The sequence below is a fragment of the Doryrhamphus excisus genome, chromosome 17 (genome assembly GCF_030265055.1).
Source record: "Doryrhamphus excisus isolate RoL2022-K1 chromosome 17, RoL_Dexc_1.0, whole genome shotgun sequence".
In the NCBI taxonomy this organism is placed as follows: Eukaryota; Metazoa; Chordata; class Actinopteri; order Syngnathiformes; family Syngnathidae; genus Doryrhamphus; species Doryrhamphus excisus.
Window position 1 is genome coordinate 17192061 of NC_080482.1, and position 19458 is coordinate 17211518.

At 39.9% G+C, this 19458-nt stretch overlaps 1 protein-coding gene across 5 annotated transcripts; it reads left to right on the top strand.

The window, feature by feature from the left end:
- The first annotated feature begins 574 nt into the window (after window positions 1-574).
- LOC131105594 (WD repeat-containing protein 26) lies at window positions 575-19329 on the top strand. 5 transcript variants are annotated; one of them, XM_058053884.1, is made up of 15 exons: window positions 575-1043; window positions 1115-1207; window positions 2683-2782; window positions 2896-2952; window positions 4296-4432; window positions 7491-7588; window positions 7954-8110; window positions 10132-10270; window positions 10358-10498; window positions 10953-11072; window positions 13308-13453; window positions 13645-13723; window positions 13957-14086; window positions 14154-14348; window positions 15485-19329. In XM_058053884.1, the coding sequence occupies exons 1-15, from the start codon at window positions 1033-1035 to the stop codon at window positions 15505-15507; spliced, it is 1626 nt and encodes a 541-aa protein (XP_057909867.1). In that variant the 5' UTR covers window positions 575-1032; the 3' UTR covers window positions 15508-19329. The 5 variants fall into 5 exon arrangements, with proteins under 5 accessions (XP_057909867.1, XP_057909866.1, XP_057909868.1 ...); XM_058053887.1 differs by lacking the exons at window positions 575-1043; window positions 1115-1207 and adding exons at window positions 1449-1914; window positions 2005-2100; XM_058053883.1 differs by having other exon boundaries at window positions 575-1207.
- The last annotated feature ends 129 nt before the right edge of the window (window positions 19330-19458 follow it).

Genomic DNA, 19458 nt, shown 5'->3' on the forward strand with positions numbered 1-19458 from the left:
CAACACAACTTTAGTATAAAGTGAAATGAAAAAGCAGAACAGGTCCAGATCTTGGTTCACTGTACTTCTTGCCATTCTTTCCATGATCCAAATTGTAAATGTGAAATCAGCCATCAGTCTGAACAAAATGAGTGAATTCCCCTCACATGTCTGGACCTTGTTTTTCTGCTGGTATACTGGAAAAACCTAATTAAAACACAAAATTGTTAAAACTACATATTACACACAAAAAGAAATACAAATAATACATAAAACACAGACCAAAAAATACTTAAAACAAAAAATATTTTTAAAACCTAATTAAAACACAAAATTCTTAAAACTACATATTACACACAAAAAGAAATACAAATAATACATAAAACACACAAAAAATACTTAAAACACAAAAATATATTTAAAACCTAATTAAAACACAAAATTCTTAAAAGTACATATTACACACAAAAATAAATAAAAACAATACATAAAACACACAAACAGAAAAAAGAATAAAAAGTCCACCGTGGTGAGACACGTGTGCGCCCCTAGCGGTGACGTGCCCAGAAAACATGAAGGAATTTCCGCTGACGTCACTGCGTAAGTCCTAGCAGGCTGCAGCTGTCTGAGAGCAACAATAACAAGCCTCATCCAGCAGCTACTTCAACGCGACCGAAGCGCGACATGACAGCGCCAAATACGACCACATTTAGCAGGATGCGGCGGTCGGAGTAAGCCTCGCCTTCGTCTCCTCTTCCTCTCAGTCGAATTGCGCGTTTTCGTCGCAGCAAGCGCCGCGAATCAAACAGCAGACTCGGCCGCTAGGGACCAAGACAGTTCGGGGCTGCATCTGGGTCAGTGGGCCTATCGGCAGCTGTACCGGTGCTTGATCATCCGTTCCGTTTCACCTCCTGCACCCAAACCGTGCTAGCATGCAGGCTAACGGGGACGCACAAGACAGAGACCCGGAATTGTCCTGTCGAAACGGCACCCAGAACTGCGAGTCGTCCGCCGCCGGGGCAGCTCGCTCCAACGGACTGGTGTCAGTCAACAATGGAAACACGGTGAGTACAAACAACGGAGTGTCAGCACAGCCCGCGTCCAACAACAACAACAACAACAACCCAACCGACAGCAACTGTGGCGGCAAGAAGAAGAAGCGCTTGTCTCAGTCCGAGGAAGACGTCATCAGGCTCATCGGACAACATTTACACGATTTAGGTCTCAAGTAAGTGTCGTCCTCAACTCTGCCCGCCATTTACTCCCCGTGACATGTTTACGCAAACATATTGAAATGCAAACCTTGACACAAAAATGGAAGCACGGTCTTTTATGACGTCACTTGTGATGAATGCTCTCGCTTATGTTATTTGGCTAATGACTTAATGACCACTTTTGCCAAAATAACCTCATTTGACCTCATACTATATTCAGTGTTGGGCACTACTACTCCTTCACAAATGGAATTAGTTACCAGAGAGTAATTATTGGGATCGTTTTTTGTGAAAAAACATGAAAATATGTGGCGTGTGTCTCATGGAACCACCTGCTTGTGGTCTGTGTTTGACGTTGGGAGTTCCGATGTCGGTGAATGTACCTTGCGTGTGATTGGTGGAGAATGAAATGTGGGCGTGGAGAAGACACAGAGACGAGTGATAAATAGCACATTTCTTATTTCGATACAATACAGTTTACTTATTAGCATTGAAAAAATAAACATGCGCGTGAGCCTTATTAGTTTGTGTTTGTTTTCTCCCCGAAGTGTACGCGTGTGTGGGTAGTCACGTGAGCGGACATTTACGTCATTAGCGTGGTTCATCGTAGAAATAACGCACACACCTGTGTGGCGGGGACTAACTTTTTGTTGGCAGGCAGATTATTGTACTTTACACGGCACGTGAAGTGGTAAAACACCGGAAGAGATGCAATGCTTCGGTACGTGACGCGTCATCAATGTTATCCTCATGTCTGAGGTGGGGTTTCTCATTAGTTTATTCGTCTCAACAATACCGATACTGGTTACAGTGAAGACGTTATTCTTGACGTTACTAAAACATGAAGATGGTGGTGTTTAATCTCGCTGCCAAATCGTATCTGCCAGCCAACACAACTTCATTGAAGGTAAAAATAACCTTGAACCTCAAATTCATTCCGTTCATTCATCGTCTGTATGGATTTAGAATAGTTTTTGCATGTAAAACTATATTTGAGAAATCAGGAAAACTAGTTTTGTATCAAACATTTTTTTAGTCAAGTGATGATGACATCATAGACGTGCGACGTCACGTAGGGACTTCCGGTTCCAGTGTCCATTTTGTTTAGCCAGCTAATTGGATAATACATTATGAATAACAATTATGATACCAAGTAAATACAAGGCAAGTATCGCAGATGCCAATGAAAAATCTGAAAAAAAATTAATTCAGGAAATAATTATTTTATTATGTTTTTCTTTCAGCATTTTCCTGATGAATATTAGTTATTTTAATTATATTAATGAAGTAAGTCTAAAACACAAACGTTTTTATTTGGAAACAACACAAAGCACAAAATCACTTTCTTCTTTAAATAAACAAAGCTCACAAAATCCATTGTGTGTGTGTGTGTGTGTGTGTGTGTGTGTGTGTATGTGTGTGTGTATATATATATGATACGCATGCTGCATATCTATTGCGCGTCTTATTTTCAACTCTTTGTTTGTAGTCAGACGGTGGACCTCCTGATGCAAGAATCGGGCTGCAGGCTGGAGCATCCTTCTGCCACCAAGTTTCGCAATCACGTCATGGAAGGAGAATGGGACAAGGTTGAAACACATTCTTTTCTGAATGACCGTATTCTCAAGGATGCACGACATCCCATTGTTTTATTTGCCATGTGAAATTCATGAATCACTTTGGCTGTACCTCCCTCATTTAGGCTGAAAGTGATCTAAATGAGCTGAAGGCACTGATGCATTCTCCTACTGCTATAGTGGTGAGTCACTCTCAACACAAAAACAACTCCTTTCTAACCCACTTAAGCACTACAGATATTTTTATTATTTGAAGTAGCAGTGTTATTTCTAGTCTGCTGCCGTTCTAATGGTGGACGGGTTGAACTAATGAGTCTTGACAACGACAGATGTGCACTAGAGGTGTGAATCTCAGCACTGAGGACGATTCGATACGATACTTTAATGATACATGGAATTTTCTGGCGATACGATTCACCCTGCGATGCGATAATCATTTAGTACAAATCATTGCAATCCGATACGGTATGGTGCAATTTCTTGCGATATGATGCAATTCAACATGATGCAAATAAGCAAAGGGAAAAAATGGAATTCAGTCTGGTCCTACAAAAAGGATTTGGCTTTATTCCTTATTGGCATTTGGCAGCAAATTCAACTAAAGTGCTGTTTGTCTTTTTTACTATGCACCACTTCTTCATCATCCTTTTTGCCATCTTAAAACAGCAACCACTTTTCCTCACAATGTCACATCTTTATGCAATTACAATAGCAGTGGTTCAGCGGTGGAGTAAAACAATTGTTGCAGGGACGGACAAATAGCTCCTGGACAATTTTAAAAGCAGTGGAAGATCCACTGACCTGATTTGCTGGGTTTTTCCCCGGTGTCCGACGAGGAACTAGACGGGGAGGCGGCGGTAGACTTGTCCGTGTTGTGGTGTGGCGGGCCGTGGCGGCTTCTTAACACGACATTCTTTGCAAATGACGGACATTTTGTCGAGCTTTCCGCCGTTCTTTGAGAATCCGTAGTGTTTCCAAACATACCATTTAAACGTTGCGGGGGGGTTAAATATAGAAACTTCCTCTCTGCTGCTTGCGTGCAAACGTCCATGCTGTTTTACTAGTACTTGTACGTGCCTCACGGCTTCTGTCCGTATTCAACACAAAATTCGAAATAATGATGGTGCATTCATTGCACCTGGGGAACAGCATATGGGTGAAGTTGAACATTAATAAACCGGGGCCCCCAAACGCATTATGATGAATCTAGATTTCACCCGTCAATTGCATCCATAACCAGTGAATGATTAATATGGATTATTTTCCACACCCTTAATGTACGCATGAGCAATTCACATTTTTTAACTTCCCATCCTGATACTTGAATTTGTGTATCTGCAGCTACTGATACAATTCACATACCAGAATAGAAGTCATGGGACTTGGCACAAATGCTCAGTGAGGGATAAGTCTGACTTTAGTGCGCTAACATCATGTCATCGTTTGTTTTGGTTGAGCCATGCAGAACACCAAACATGTCTGATGCCTTTTTCTTCTTCTTCATCTTGCCTTTGGGATGGCGCAGCGTATGAAGTTCCTGCTGCTGCAGCAAAAGTACCTGGAGTACTTGGAGGACGGTAAAGTGTTGGAAGCTCTGCAGGTTCTCCGGGCCGAACTCACTCCTCTCAAGTACAACACGGAGCGCATCCACATTCTGAGCGGGTCAGTTCTCCTACTGTTGCTATCAATAATCATCATGTTTTGCTTTTTTTTTGATCAAACAACTCATTTACCTTAATAAGTGTATCACTATTCATAATGCAATATGTCTAAATAGGTGGATTTAAATTTATTTTATTTTTAGCAACCCGACTGCACAAGAACAACAAACGGGCGAACTTAAACTGGTATTTTTTTGCAAAATAGCCGCAAGATATGCTTCCTTTGCTTCCCTGCTATCCCTTTATGCTATGACGTGTACGTTATATCAGCACACTCTTACATGGGGCCCAGGAAGCTCCCTTTTAATCAGTCCTGATGCAAATGATGTGACCCCCGCCCAATTCCCCCACCCCCCACCACTCACCACCCTGCATCACCAAAGACACTTTGCAGTCTTGTCTTGTAGGAAACTCTAATGTAGGTGAAAATATGGGGTTGTATACACTCCCGATCAAACTGTAACGACCAGTTGAAAATTGCAAGAATACACTTTTTGCACTGTTGGATCTTAACCCTCCGTTTTACATTTTAATGCATGAAAAGAATCCCATAACATTTGTTTATTGCATCAAGGCTTTTTGACTTTGTCAGGAAACTCTATTTCAACTAAATAAAACCAAAATAATCATTTTTACTACATTTTAAAATGGTCTGGTTGAAATGATGACCACTGTATTGTTAGGGTCGGTTTTGACCCGGTTATAATAATATGACTATAAAGCAATATTTTGAGCCAAAACTGATATCCTAAGTGTCCAATTAGCCAACACAATGACAACCAGCTCCTCTTCTCATCATGGAAGCTTCAGGGGATTCTCATTTTGACCGCTTTTCCAGTATACCAGCAGAAAAACAAGGTCCACACATGTGAGGGGAATTCACTCATTTTGTTCAGACTGATGGCTGATTTCACATTTACAATTTGGATCATGGAAAGAATGGCAAGAAGTACAGTGAACCAAGATCTGGACCTGTTCTGCTTTTTCATTTCACTTTATACTAAAGTTGTGTTGCTGAAAACAATCACTTTTTATACCTTTTCTTCACATGAATATATATGGGGCAAAATTCACCCCAACACCATACATGTTTCTTTAGTCATTAATAGTCAAATGAGAAAATAAATAAAACTAAAGAAGAAATAAAAAGAAGAAATGGGAGTGAGATGAAAAAAATGTAGAGTAAGCAGTTTATTGCAAACAGGCATTGAAGTGAAATAGGATGTTCATCAGCTGATCAAAAGTTTAAGAGCACAGGCTTTAAAAGGGAAAATCTTGTCAGAAATGTGGATTCAATGTGGTTTTCTGGTATTGCCACTCATGAACTCTTGGTGGGATTGTTGAGCTGCATCAGCAAGGCCTCTGGCAGCGCGCCATAGCTGCTGAGGGTGGACGCAGACAGTCATTGGGAACTTCTTCAAAGATCCTGAGCCAGAGGATCCCATTGGCTGTCCGTCAAGACACAGGACCATGCTCGGCCCAAATGAAAGTCGTTACTGGTGCTGAGTGCAGTCCAATAACCATCAGGTGCCCTCTGCCAGAGAAGGCTTCTGCCAGAGGACATCTCATCTCCTTCAAGGGCACAATATTGGCCGTTTGGAATTTGCAGACCACCGAACATGGGACATTGAAAGTGGAAGCAAGTTTTATTCTCTGATGAGAAAAAATGTAACCCCATGGCAAAGTGAAGGGGGGAGCCATCATGATCCTTCAATGGAACAATGGAACTTCAGGTTGTGCATAGGCATCAAACGGTGGCCATCTACATATGTGGAGATGTTGCAGGGGGCATCCCTCATGGCTGAAGGCCCTCGTCTGTGTGGTAATGACAGGCTTTTTCAACAGGACAACGCTGCACTTCACAAAGGACGTCTTCCAGAGGAATAAGCTCACTATTTTGGACTGTTCCTCTCATCTAAATCCAATGGAGAACATTTGAGGATGGATGGCAAGGGAAGTTCACAAAAATGGACAGTGGATGCCCTACGTGAAGCCATCTTCACCACCTGGAGCGACATTCCTACTAGCCACCTCGAGACTGGCATCAAACATACTTTTTCTATATTTGGAATATATGGAATGGATTGAGTAAGGAAATCAAACAATGCACAACGATGAGCCAATTCAAGAAACAATACAAGCAGTTGATGTTTGCTAAATCCAAGGATGAAGAGTCTTGAACCAGTCATGATGTGCTATATATATCACTATATTGACACGCACTATGGTACACATTATGGCATTGGATGCTCATATCACCCAGTACTTCGCTACGAGGTACATTATTTTTTAAAAAAACCTTAAACTGTATTATGGAAAGCAGGAAGTGAACAAATGTAACAGTTAGTGATTGTAAAAGTACCAGATGGAGGGGTAGGATTTAATAAGCTTTGCTTCTTCCTACTCCTTTTGGACATGTGGAACTGGGAACTGATTATGGGATGCACTCAATTGGAATCTGATGCATGTTCAAATGAAATTAAACCATTCCCATTACCATATTTTAGGAGGGTTGCAGGGTTTTTATGAGTTATGGTTTTAAAACTTATGAACAGCAAATTTCACTTGTTTGCAATCGATTGCTCACTCAAACTCAAATGCTCCTATTTCTGCATTTTGAATCTATACTTAATATACATCCTTAAAATCCAACAGTGCAAATGGTCAAACCTTGCAATTGTAATATAATGAATGTGCTTGCATCAGCCACAACACAACAAAGAGTCACAGAGAGTTTGGTGCTCTTCTATAACTTTATTCCGCCCTGAACACATCAAGAGTAGTACCATTCCAAGGTCATATATTTATCTCCAACTCACAAGCGTGACCTGCTGGTCCTGAGAACAACACTTTGAGCATCTTCTCGAGGTGCATTCATGGACACTCTGAACATCACATTTTTATTACGTGTGCTGTAATGAATTAGATTTTTGTAATGTAATCATAAGCACTGGTTACTTCAACGTGTATGACTTCAAGTATTTTCAAGATTTACTTTCATTTTAGAACAATACAATGACATGTGTTTGTGCTAAGAAAGTTGATGGTGTGCTGTGAAGGTACCTGATGTGCAGTCACGCAGAGGACCTACGAGCCAAATCCGACTGGGAAGGCAAAGGCACTGCGTCCCGAACAAAGCTGCTGGACAAACTCCAGAGTGAGTGCGGTGTGACTCACACACAGCCAACTGTATATGGCGTACACGCTGCGGGTTTTTCTTTACTCTAATCCTGCGGCTGTCTCCTACATCACTTCGCCATGTGGGATGTAATAGTACATTTATTCACAATCGGATTTGTTTGGGATGGGATGGTACACATTGAGTCAAGCACATCAAGTGTTGATTTCATTGTTGCTGTGTTTTGTTTGTCAGTTTTCTTAAATGACATTTTTCTAATGTGCTGCGGCCCAATAATACCAACAGCTGCACATTGGACACCCCTGATATAGACCATTTTCAAGGGCTGGGGTTAGTGGGCTTCTACACAGTATGTGCTATATAATGTGTGTGCTCGCGTACAGCTTACCTGCCACCATCGGTGATGCTGCCTCCCCGCCGACTGCAGACTCTGTTAAAGCAGGCGGTGGAGCTTCAGAGGGAGCGTTGCCTCTACCACAACACGAAGCTGGACAGTGGACTGGACTCTGTGTCTTTGCTGCTGGACCACGGCTGCAGCCGGTAAGAACCCACTATAACCCTACCTACTACTGTACGTGGATTTTTCTCCAACATAAATTTAGTCGCTAAGGCTTGTCGTCAGTGACTCTAAACATGTTTCTGGTTTCCTTTTATGAATAATTATAGAAATAGAAAATGGATGGATGGAAATTGTGCATTGCTTGGACTTTTATGGGGGGCAGCAGTGCCAGATTTATACTTTGTGATGACTTTTTTTTTTAATTCAATAGTGTTTCACACCTTTTATTACTGGCAACATTCTTTGTTGCTAGTGCCAGCGGGTTATTTAGCAAAAAAAAAAAGACAGCAGCGCTTGCTTGTTGTTGTATCATTACCGAGACATTTTTTCTGAAAACGGAATCATATGAAAAAAATGATTAGACCAGCCTTGTTTCTTCAGTTTATTTGCTCACTTTAATACTGGTACAACTAAAGGTACATTTGTTTATTATAAATATGCCGACAACAAAAATAGCCATTTCCCAAGTTTTCTTGATAATAATCAAATCACTTCTATTATTCTTCCATCAATAACTGTGGCATAGTAGACTTAGGGAAATACACAGTTATAATTTTACTGCTCACTGCCGGGAACAGTTGGTCTTCTCTCCAACACAGCAGTTGATTTATTTCTTTGACGGAACTACAACCATGGAGCCATTCAAGCATGCTCTGCTAGTTGACAGGAAACAGCCATATTAAGATAATATATATACATATATATATGTGAAAAATATACATCCGTTTTGTTCCTTCACTCATTCTTTTGTCTATCTACTTCACTTGCATCTAAAATGGGTGCTAAAAGGCTTCGGTTCTCACCGCTAGGCCTGTTAGCATTAGCGAATATACACATGTATACACACACAGACTTTCTTTTCTCACATAAACAACTAATATACATATACAAGCGGCATCAAAAGTCACTCTACATGTCTATACTACATATCGTGGTGTACTTAAAAACACTTCTTTTTCGCCAACCTGAAACACATGAAAGAGCGGGAACAGTTGGTCGTCTCTCCAACACAGCAGTTCATTTATTTCTTCTTCACCGCTGTGTGTCGGCCTTCCCAACAACCAAGCCGCACCGCCCCCCTGTGGCGCCACTGTGCAACAGCACCGAGCAGCCAAAGTGCCCTACTTTCAACCACAAATGATAGGAAGGTTAAATGAAAACCCCTTTGTTTTTGTTGTGTGTGTGTGTTTTTTTACACACCTTTACACTTTTGGGCATTCCATGTTGTCATATTGATTGTATTCTTCAGGTAACTTACTTGTAGTGGTACCAGACATTCAAATGAACAAACAAGACTGGTCTAATCATTTTTTCTACGACTATAGGTCCACCCCAAATATTTCACATATATATAACTTTCTTCTTAAATAATCTTTCTAAATTTTGTTTTGTAATAATACAATTTTATTCCCTGAATATTTTGACTATTCCCATATTATAACTTTTCCCCCAACCTAATTTTTCAATATCTTATTTTTTTAATATTTGTTTTGTATTTCAATGCTGTGTTCCTAAAATGACATTATTTTTCCTATTATTATTTTCATATTACAAGATTATTCTCCTAATATTGCAACTTTTTTTTTCATATTCTATGACTTTATTCTTGCAAAATTCCAAAATCTTTGGCTGTTGTCTTTTTCTTTGTTTGTTTGTTTTCCAACTATTTCAACTTAACTCGTACATTTTCTTCTGGTAATTATGACGGTATTGCCATATACTTTATGCTCGTAACTTTTTCCATTACCTGATTTAAAAAAACTACATCTTTATTCATTGTTTTGTTTTGTTTCTCATAATATTACAACTTGAATGAACTTGAAAAATGAATGTATGTGTTCTCTAATATTTCAGCTGTATGCTACTAAAATGATATTATGTTACAATGTATATGTATATAATGTATTGTATATGTATTGTAATGTATTGTATACAATGTATTGTATATGTTACAATGATGCTAGGTTTGACTTTAACTGTTGTAATTCCTTGATTGCTCTAGGAAGCAGTTCCCCTGCTACACTCAACAAATCCTTACTGAACACTGCAACGAAGTCTGGTTCTGCAAATTCTCCAACAATGGCACCAAATTGGCAACCGGCTCCAAAGACACCACAGTGATTATCTGGCACGTCGACACGGTAATCCATGGTCACTGGATGTCACCGTCCTCTGTTGGGGGTGGCTTTTCACATGCCAGCTGGAACACTGTTTTCTTTTCAAAATAGGAAACAAGACAGGTGAAGTTGATGAAGACTCTGGAGGGTCACGCGTACGGGGTCTCCTACTTGGCGTGGAGCCCCGACGATTCCTATCTCATCGCCTGTGGTCCCGATGACTGCTCTGAGTTGTGGCTGTGGAATGTACAGGTACGATGGATGGATGGATGGATGGATGGCAAATGATTCTTCACTGACTCATTCCTTCCAGCCACAGCCCCTTAATAGGCGGCCATTTTTTCCCCACTCTTGCCGCCCTGCTCTTTCTGCTATATGAAAGCTTAATCCACTTCTATGTTGATGCTTTCTGATAGATGAAGGCACATTTTTGATCTCCAAATGCTACTAGTATGAGTGGTTTCCTCCATACACTTTGGGAACAGTATGAACAAAACAAAACAAAACGGTGCCATCTCCTGGATGGGGTGAACACATGCAACACCAAAGTCAAGATGTTGATGCTGGTAAATCAGGGGTGTCCAAAGTGCAGCCATTTTGAAATACTGTTTAGTAACGGATAATATCTCTTTGTGTATCTGTACTGTACGCACGCCCTAAAGAAACGTGACTTGAATGCAAGCGTGTGCTCTGCTGTTTTGTGTAGACGGGGGAGTTACGAACAAAGATGAGTCAGTCTCATGAAGATAGCCTCACCAGTGTGGCGTGGAATCCAGATGGCAAACGCTTCATCACGGGTGGGCAGAGAGGCCAGTTCTACCAGTGTGTGAGTATCTTTCTCAGCACACACAAACATGGTAACTGCTGAGCCCACTCACCATGAAAATGTACAGTGGTGTGGAAAAATTATTATTAACTTATTCTTTTTTTACACTGACATGTTTCAGACCATCAAACATATTTAGTCAATGACATGACATAACTGACTACAAAATGCAGTTTTTAAATGAAACTTTTTATTATGAATGGAGAAGAAACACCCAAACCCACATGGCTCTGTGTGGAAAAAGTCATTGCCCCCCAATAAGGCCGTTTCTTAAATTTTGGGACTCCAGCCAACCACAGTGAGAGCCATTATCCTCAAATGGCGAAAACATGGAACTGTGGTGAACCTTCCCAGGAGTGGCCGAACAAGCAAAATGACCCCAAGAACGCAGCGACGACATCCAAGAGGTCACAAAAGACCCCACAACAACATCCAAAGAAGTGCAGGCCTCAGTTAATAATAATAATAATAATCATAATAATACATTTTATTTGTACAGAGCTTTTCAAAATACTCAAAGACATTAAAACCAGATTTAAAGAGGTGGGTTTTAGTTGTTTTTTGAAGGTGGGAAGGTCAGGGCAAGCACGGAGTGAATGGGGCAAAGAGTTCCAGAGGGTGGGGGCAGCCATGGAGAAGGCTCTGTCTCCCCAGGTTGGGAGCTTGGTCTTACAGGGGAGTACCAGGAGGTTGGAGTCTGAGGAGGGATTGTGTGGATGGAGGAGGTCTGTGAGATATGGGGGGGTCAGATCGTGGAGGGCTTTGTAGGTGATGAGAAGAACGTTGAAGTGAATGCGTTGGGGGACGGGAAGCCAGTGGAGGTTTTGGAGGACAGGGGTAATGTGTTGACGGGAGCGGGGGGAGTGAATATATTGTAGTTAAGGTCAGTGTTCATGACTCCACCATAAAAAAGACACGCATGTCAGACCAAAACCACCGCTGAACAAAAAGGACATTGTCTCCATTTTGCCAGAAAACGTGTCGATGATCCCCAAGACTTTGGGAAAATACTTAAATGGTCTGACCAGACAAAAGTTGAACTTTTTGGAAGGTGTGTGTCCCATTACATCTGGTGTAAAAGTGACACCGCATTTCAGACAAAGAACATCATAGCAACAGTAAAACATGGTGGTGGTAGTGTGATGGTCTGGGGCTGTTTTGCTGCTTCAGGACCTGGAAGACTTGCTGTGATAAATGGAAGCATGAATTCTGCAGAAGGAGCATGTTGGTGACCTCAAGCTGAAAGCAACTTGTTGTGCAGCAGGACAATGATCCAAAACACACCAGCAAGTCCACCTCTGATTGGCTGAAGAAAAACCAAATGAAGACTTTGGAGAGGCCTAGTCCAAGTCCTGACCTGAATCCTATTGAGATGCTGTGGCATGACCTTAAAAAAAGCCTCCAATGTGGCTGAATGACAACAATTGTGCAAAGATGAGTGGGCCAACATTCCTCCACGGCGCTGGAAGAGACTCATCAACGCTTGATTGCAGTTGTTGCAGCTTGTATTACCAAATGACCAAAGATTTGACTTGACTTTGAAATGAACGTGCTGGATCCCTGCTCTTCAAGTCCAGAAAGTCAAAAGAGCCGACTCTGATATGCTGTCCTTGAGTCCCGCCCACTAGGGTCCTTCCTCTCTCCTCAGTGGATCAGCGTGTCACACTGTGTTAGCAGTTAACTGGCTCAAGCTTGGGTCAATTAATGGTGTGTGTGTGTGTGTGTGTGTGTGTGTGTGTGTGTGTGTGTGTGTGTGTGTGTGTGTTTGATAAGGTTGCCAGGCAACAATTGTGCAAAGATGGGTGTGTGTGTGTGCTCGCGTCCAGCTTACCTGCCTTACCTTACAGCGCTGCAAGAGACTCATTGCAAGCTATCACAAACGCTTGATTGCAGTTGTTGCTGCTAAAGATGACCCAACCAGTTCTTAGCTTTGGGGGGGGGTCACTTGGAGCTTTGGACTTTTTTTCTTCCTTATTCATAAAAGGTTTAAATGAAAAACAGCCTTTTATGTGGAGTTGTTTTGTCCTTGACTAATATTTACATTTATTTGATGATCTGAAACGTTCAAGTGTAACAAAAAGTCAGGGAGGGTTCAAACACCTTTTCACACGACTGTATTGCACAACTAAGTGGATTATTTCCAACGTTCACATGATTCTAAAATGAAAATGTCTCCTCGCCAGGACCGTACCAACTGTAGGAAAGGGTAACAGGTGTATCCTTTTTGTCTGGCAGGACCTGGATGGAAACCTGCTGGACTCCTGGGAAGGCGTTCGTGTGCAGTGCCTGTGGTGTTTGGGCGATGGCCGCACTGTCCTCGCGTCCGACACCCACCAGCGCATCCGGGGATACAATTTTGAAGACCTGACCGACAGAAACATGTAAGTCAGTTGCATTTGCCTTTACTAATAATACATTTACTGGTCTGCTCTGATTTGGATCAACATTTGCAATAAAAGTCAAAAAATAGTTTTTGGAGAAGGAAAAACCAAAATCTGCTAATTTGCATGGTTCTAAATACGGGGGGGTACTGGTCTGGGACTCAATGTTGGTGGTTAATGTTTGCTTCCAGAGTCCAGGAGGACCATCCCATCATGTCCTTCACGGTCTCCAAGAATGGAAGACTAGCTCTGCTCAATGTTGCGACACAGGTGAGTGCCGTGTTGGCTCCTCCCACTAGACGTGAAATAACCCCCCCCTGTATTTCATATCGTAGACATGAGGGATCTAAATGTATCTTTGTGGTAGATGGTTCCATTTGAATCTAGATACAAGTTATGATATGATAAAAAACCAGAAGAAGTCCATATGATTTGATTCTCCACTTCATGTTTGTTGATGTAGATATGAATATGAATATGATATATGATCCATGTGTTTTTAGGGCGTGCACCTGTGGGACCTGCAGGACCGAGTGCTGGTGAGGAAGTACCAAGGTGTGACCCAAGGCTTCTACACCATCCACTCCTGCTTCGGAGGCCACAACGAAGACTTCGTGGCGAGCGGCAGTGAAGGCAAGTGGCCATCTTCCCGCCACACGGAGGCGTGACGTCAGCTGACAAAGCTTCCATCTTCCCACAGACCACAAAGTTTACATCTGGCATCGGCGCAGTGAGTTGCCCATCGCCGAGCTGACCGGGCACACCCGCACGGTCAACTGCGTCAGCTGGAATCCCGTACTTCCCGGGCTGCTGGCGAGCGCCTCCGACGATGGCACCGTCCGAATCTGGGGACCCGCCCCTTTCCTCGATGTTCAGGAAGCAGAGGGACTCAACGGTAGGAAGTTGTTGGGGGGGGCTGATGTCTTAACTTCCACGTACGCATCACATCAATAGCCACGTTTACTTGGAACCAAATATTCCAATTCCATTTATTTGCTCAAACGCCTCATTCCCAAAGAAAAGTGAATATAGAATGGCATTCCCAGGGGTGGAATATTCCTTTCCTCAATCCGATTGAGGTATCTTGTACCCGCTCAATCGGAAAGTTCTTCTTCCTGGTGTTTTTCTTCTTCTGTTGTTTATTGGCGGTTGGCAAGCAGCTTTGGTGTACATTAGCGCCATCTGGGGAACACAATCTAAACCCTTCTATACTTTTATTCACAAGAAAATACATATCTATATTAAACATGTGCCCAGCTTCATTAGAAAATATTATATTTATTAATATTAATAGAATATATTAATATATATATATTCATATTATTCTAATATTTTCTGTAATATTTCTTTTCTTTCTATTTTTGTAATATTATGACTTTATTCCCATCATTGCACAAGTTTTTTTAATAACATATTTTTATAACCATATAACTTTATTCCTAGAATATTTTGACTTTATAACTTTCCCCCCCAACCTAACAAACTGTTTTTTCTGTAATATTTCTTCTCTGCTACTAACATTATTTAGCCTCATAATATACTTGATTGTAGTAAATTAAAATAAACTGCTTTTTTCCATTTCTGCAGGGTTTTTTAAATATAATAATCAATCTAATATTAAATAATCTTCAAATATTAATTTTATTCACTAAAATGACCACATTTTTCCCATATCATTTCCACTTTTTTATTCTCTCAACTTTTTTCCTTGTTAGAATCTAATTTTTGGTTTCTATTTCAACTTCCTTCTTAGAAATGTTCACTTAGTAATAGTTAAACCTTATTCCCATAATAATAATAATATTACCTTTTGCCCTCTATTTTGCTTTGCTTGTTTCTCATATTTTTACCTTTTGAAAATGATGATATCCTCGTAAAATTTGTAAACAAAAAAAATTCTCGCTAGCTTCCAACTTTTTTCCCTGAATATTTATCATGTGTGCTTGTAAAAAACGAGTCCATCTTTCCTGCTCGTAGAGCAGCAAGCACCTAACAGCGACCGTGATCCCTGTCCTGTCGTGGTCCCGCCAGATTGTTGCAGCATGGACAGCTGATGCGGCGCGGCCGCTGCTTGCCGGGAAGCCGAGGAGATCCAAGACTCTGTTGAAACTTGAACGGCTGAAGCTTTGCTGATTGGGCAGCTGCTTCCTGGAGGCGGGACCAGTGTGTCGGCAAGTCACGGAGATGCCAGACTCCATCGCACTTGGACGTCCACCTCCTCCTGATTGGATGATCACCACCACCACGTAGGACCATCCTCCTCCTCTTATTTATTATCACAGACGTTTATTTACTGTGTTCCCTCACATAGCTGGTGGAGGGGGTGTGTGTGTGTGTGTGTGTGTGTGTGTGCGCGTGTGTGTGCGTGTGTGTGTGTGTGTGCGCGCGCGCGTGTGTGTGTGTGTGTGTTTGCTGTCTTCAGCCCTTCTTTCCCCGACCTTTGAAGGATTTGACCTGCAGGAGAACGTTGGATGTAATCCCCACCCGAGAGGTCTTGTTAAAGAAATATCCTCCACTAATCAAATAAGTGCAGAAGAGATTTGACGCCCTCACACCACCCCACACCCCACCCCCCACCCCACACCCCACACCCTGACACTCGCCTCTTTTAGTACATTTCACTTTTCATTTATAGCAGGGGGTGTCCAAAATGCGGCGCGTGGATGATTGGAAAAATATGCAGTGATTTTACAAGAATAAAGTCCAAATATTAAGAAGAAAAAAGTTGTAATTGAGAAAATGTTGTCATTTTAGTAGCATAAAGTTGACATATTCAATAAAAAATACATTATTTTTCCAAGTTGTAATATTATGAAAAGCAAAACAGGAAAAAATTCTTATTTTTCTTGTCTTTTTTTTAATATCAGGTTGTGGAAAAAGTTACATTTAGACAAAATATTCTGGGAATAAAAACACAATTACCAGAAGGAAATTTGCAAGAAAAAGTTAAAACAGCAGAGAGGAAAATTATGTCATTTTAGTAGCATAAAGTTGACATATTCAATAAAAAATACATTATTTTTCCAAGTTGTAATATGAAAAGCAAAACAGAATTTTTTTTTATTTTTCTTGTCTCTTTTTTTTATATACGGTTGTGGAAAAAGTTACGATTAGACAAAATATTCTGGGAATAAAAACACAATTACCAGAAGGAAATTTGCAAGAAAAAAGTTAAAACAGCAGAGAGGAAAATTATGTCATTTTGGTAGCATAAAGTCGACATATTCAATAAAAAATACATTATTTTTCCAAGTTGTAAAATTATGAAAAGCAAAACAGAAAAATGTCTTATTTTTCTTGTCTTTTTTTTTATCAGGTTGTGGAAAAAGTTACGATTGGACAAACTAAATATTCTGGGAATAAAGTCACAGCAGAGAGGAAAATGATGTCATTTTGGTAGCATAAAGTTGAAGTATTAATGAAAAATACATTTTTCGCACCTGTAATAGGATGAGGAAAAAAAAACGTGTTTATTTTTGGGGATTGTGGAAAAAAGCTGAAATAGTTGGGAAATATCAAAAATAACAATAAAAAAGTCATAAACTAGTAATATTAAGAATATTATAAATGTAAAAAGACAAGTCATATTATCAGAAAACAGCAAAAAGTTTTTATTTTTTTAATTTAGGTTTGCGGAAAACGTTAAGTTAGCAGAATAAAGTCATAATATTGGAATAAAGTTAGAATTATGACGAGAAAAATGTCAAAGATCATTTGCAATTTGATGAGAACAAACTAAGTTCAAGAAGTCCAAGTCGTAATATTATGACAGAATATTATTTTCGAAAATTTCGACTATAAGTCGCACTTTTTTTCATAGGTTGGCTGTTCCTGTGACTTTATATAATAATAATAATAATAATAATAATAAAATTTATAAATCATTTACCTGCAAAAAATGCGACTTGTACTCCAGTGCGACTTATGTATGTTTTTTTTCTACCTAATTATGCATTTTTGCGACTTATACTCAGGAGCGACTATAGTCCAGAAAATACGCTATTTGGAGAATGAAGTCAAAATATGATGGGAGTAATGTCAGAATTACAAGGAAGAAAATTAGTATGAAAAAAGTTTTTAAAAATGGTGGAGAAAAGTCAAAATTTTATGAAAATGAAGGCAAAATTATGTCATTTTAGTTGTGAAATACTGAAAAAAAATCATTTTAATAAATTGTAAATTGAGAAAGATTTTGGAGAATTAGGTGAGGGAATATTTTGGGGATGGAGTCATAAAATTATGAAAAGAACATGAAGATTATTTAAGAAGGCGGCTGAAATATTTGGGGGGAAAAAAGGCAGCAAAAATTGGAAAAAGTATAAAAAAAAGTGGATACTAAAAATATGCTTTTCCACTTATAAGACATTATAAGACTTATAAGTTTGACTTTTTCTGGGAATATATCAAAACTCTTAGCTTCTCTTTTCATCTGTTAATATTTTCTGTAATATTTCTTTTCTTTCTATTTTTGTAATATTATGACTTTATTCCCATCATTGCACAAGTTTTTTTTTTTAAATAACATATTTTTATATGTTGTTTTTAAGTTTTTTTTAAATAACACATTCTGATATGTTATGTTTTTAAGTTATAAGTAATAACATTTTTATAACCGTATGACTTCATTCCTAGAATATTTTGACTTTATAACTTTTTCCCCAACCTAACAACCTGTTTTTTCTGTAATATTTGTTAATATTAATATTATTCTAATATTAATATTTTCTGTAATATTTTTTTCTTTCTATTTTTGTAATATTATGACTTTAATCCCATCATTGTACAAGTTTTTTTTTTTAAATAACATTTTTATAACCGTAAAAAGGCAGCAAAAATTGTAAAAAGTATCAAAAAAAGTGGATACTAAAAAACTGCTTTTTCCGCTTATAAGACAAAGTTTGACTTTTTCTTGGAATATATCAAAGCTCTTATCTTCTCTTTTCATCTGTCGGTATGTGGCGCTTGCTGGAAAAAGTTTGGACACCCCTGATTCATAGCGTCCAGCAAATAGAACTTGAACTTTTGGCGTCATTCCGGACTTTGACTTCCCGACCTGGATTCATTTGTAATGCTAATCCTCTCATGGCGTTGCAGCTGTGCGTTTATTTTCACTTGGCGTGCGTGGGGGCCCGTCTAGAACCGCTGAACCGGAGTGCTCCAAATACACCCGACACCGGTGGACGTGCTGGGCGTGAATGTTTGAATCCCTTTCACCACAGCGTTCCTCTTCCCTGGAAGAGCGCGTGACCACGGAGAAAAAGGAAATCATGTTGAACGTGTAAAAAAAAAAGCCAAACGGTGAATTTGTACAAATCTGGTTTCTGTTGTCGTATGTGCTGTATATTTGTCTTATGGCATGTGTCGGACGGGACAACAGGAAATGCGTCACAGGGTTCCTGGATTTTTATTTTGGAGTTGTGTGACTGTTACGGGAATATTTACACGACACAAAAAATGGAAGTAAATTCACACGGGAGGAGTCGTTTCATGTCTATAAGGAATATCTAACATTAGAAATTGCTTTTATACATTTTTCAGAAAGACTGCACTTGCCTCACTTGTACTTGGAAGCCTGTTTATCTGTCCACACGTCATCACCCAACACACACGCACACGCACACGCACACGCACACACACACGAGTCAGTCCCAGCTGTGGTGTTCTACTTTCTGCTTCTAATTTCTGTTCTTTGTGTACTTGGGGCTTCTCAAAGTAGGAACTTCCTTTGCTTGCAGGTGGTTTCTGCCAGACGCCGTTTGACATTTTAACGTGTGATTTACACAAGTGATTGTACTGTTGTGTATTGTCCTGTAAACATATTTGAAATAAACATTCAGGGTTTAAAAATCCCTTCTTGTTCAGTTGTACCACTTCCACACTGGCTTGGAGGAGACCTTTTTCGGTTTGTGTCATTACTGCCACCTTGTGACCAGAATAGGACATATGACTTGTATTTCCGTATGTTTTGACTAATAGAGTCCTAACAGTGTCTACCACCCAACAGA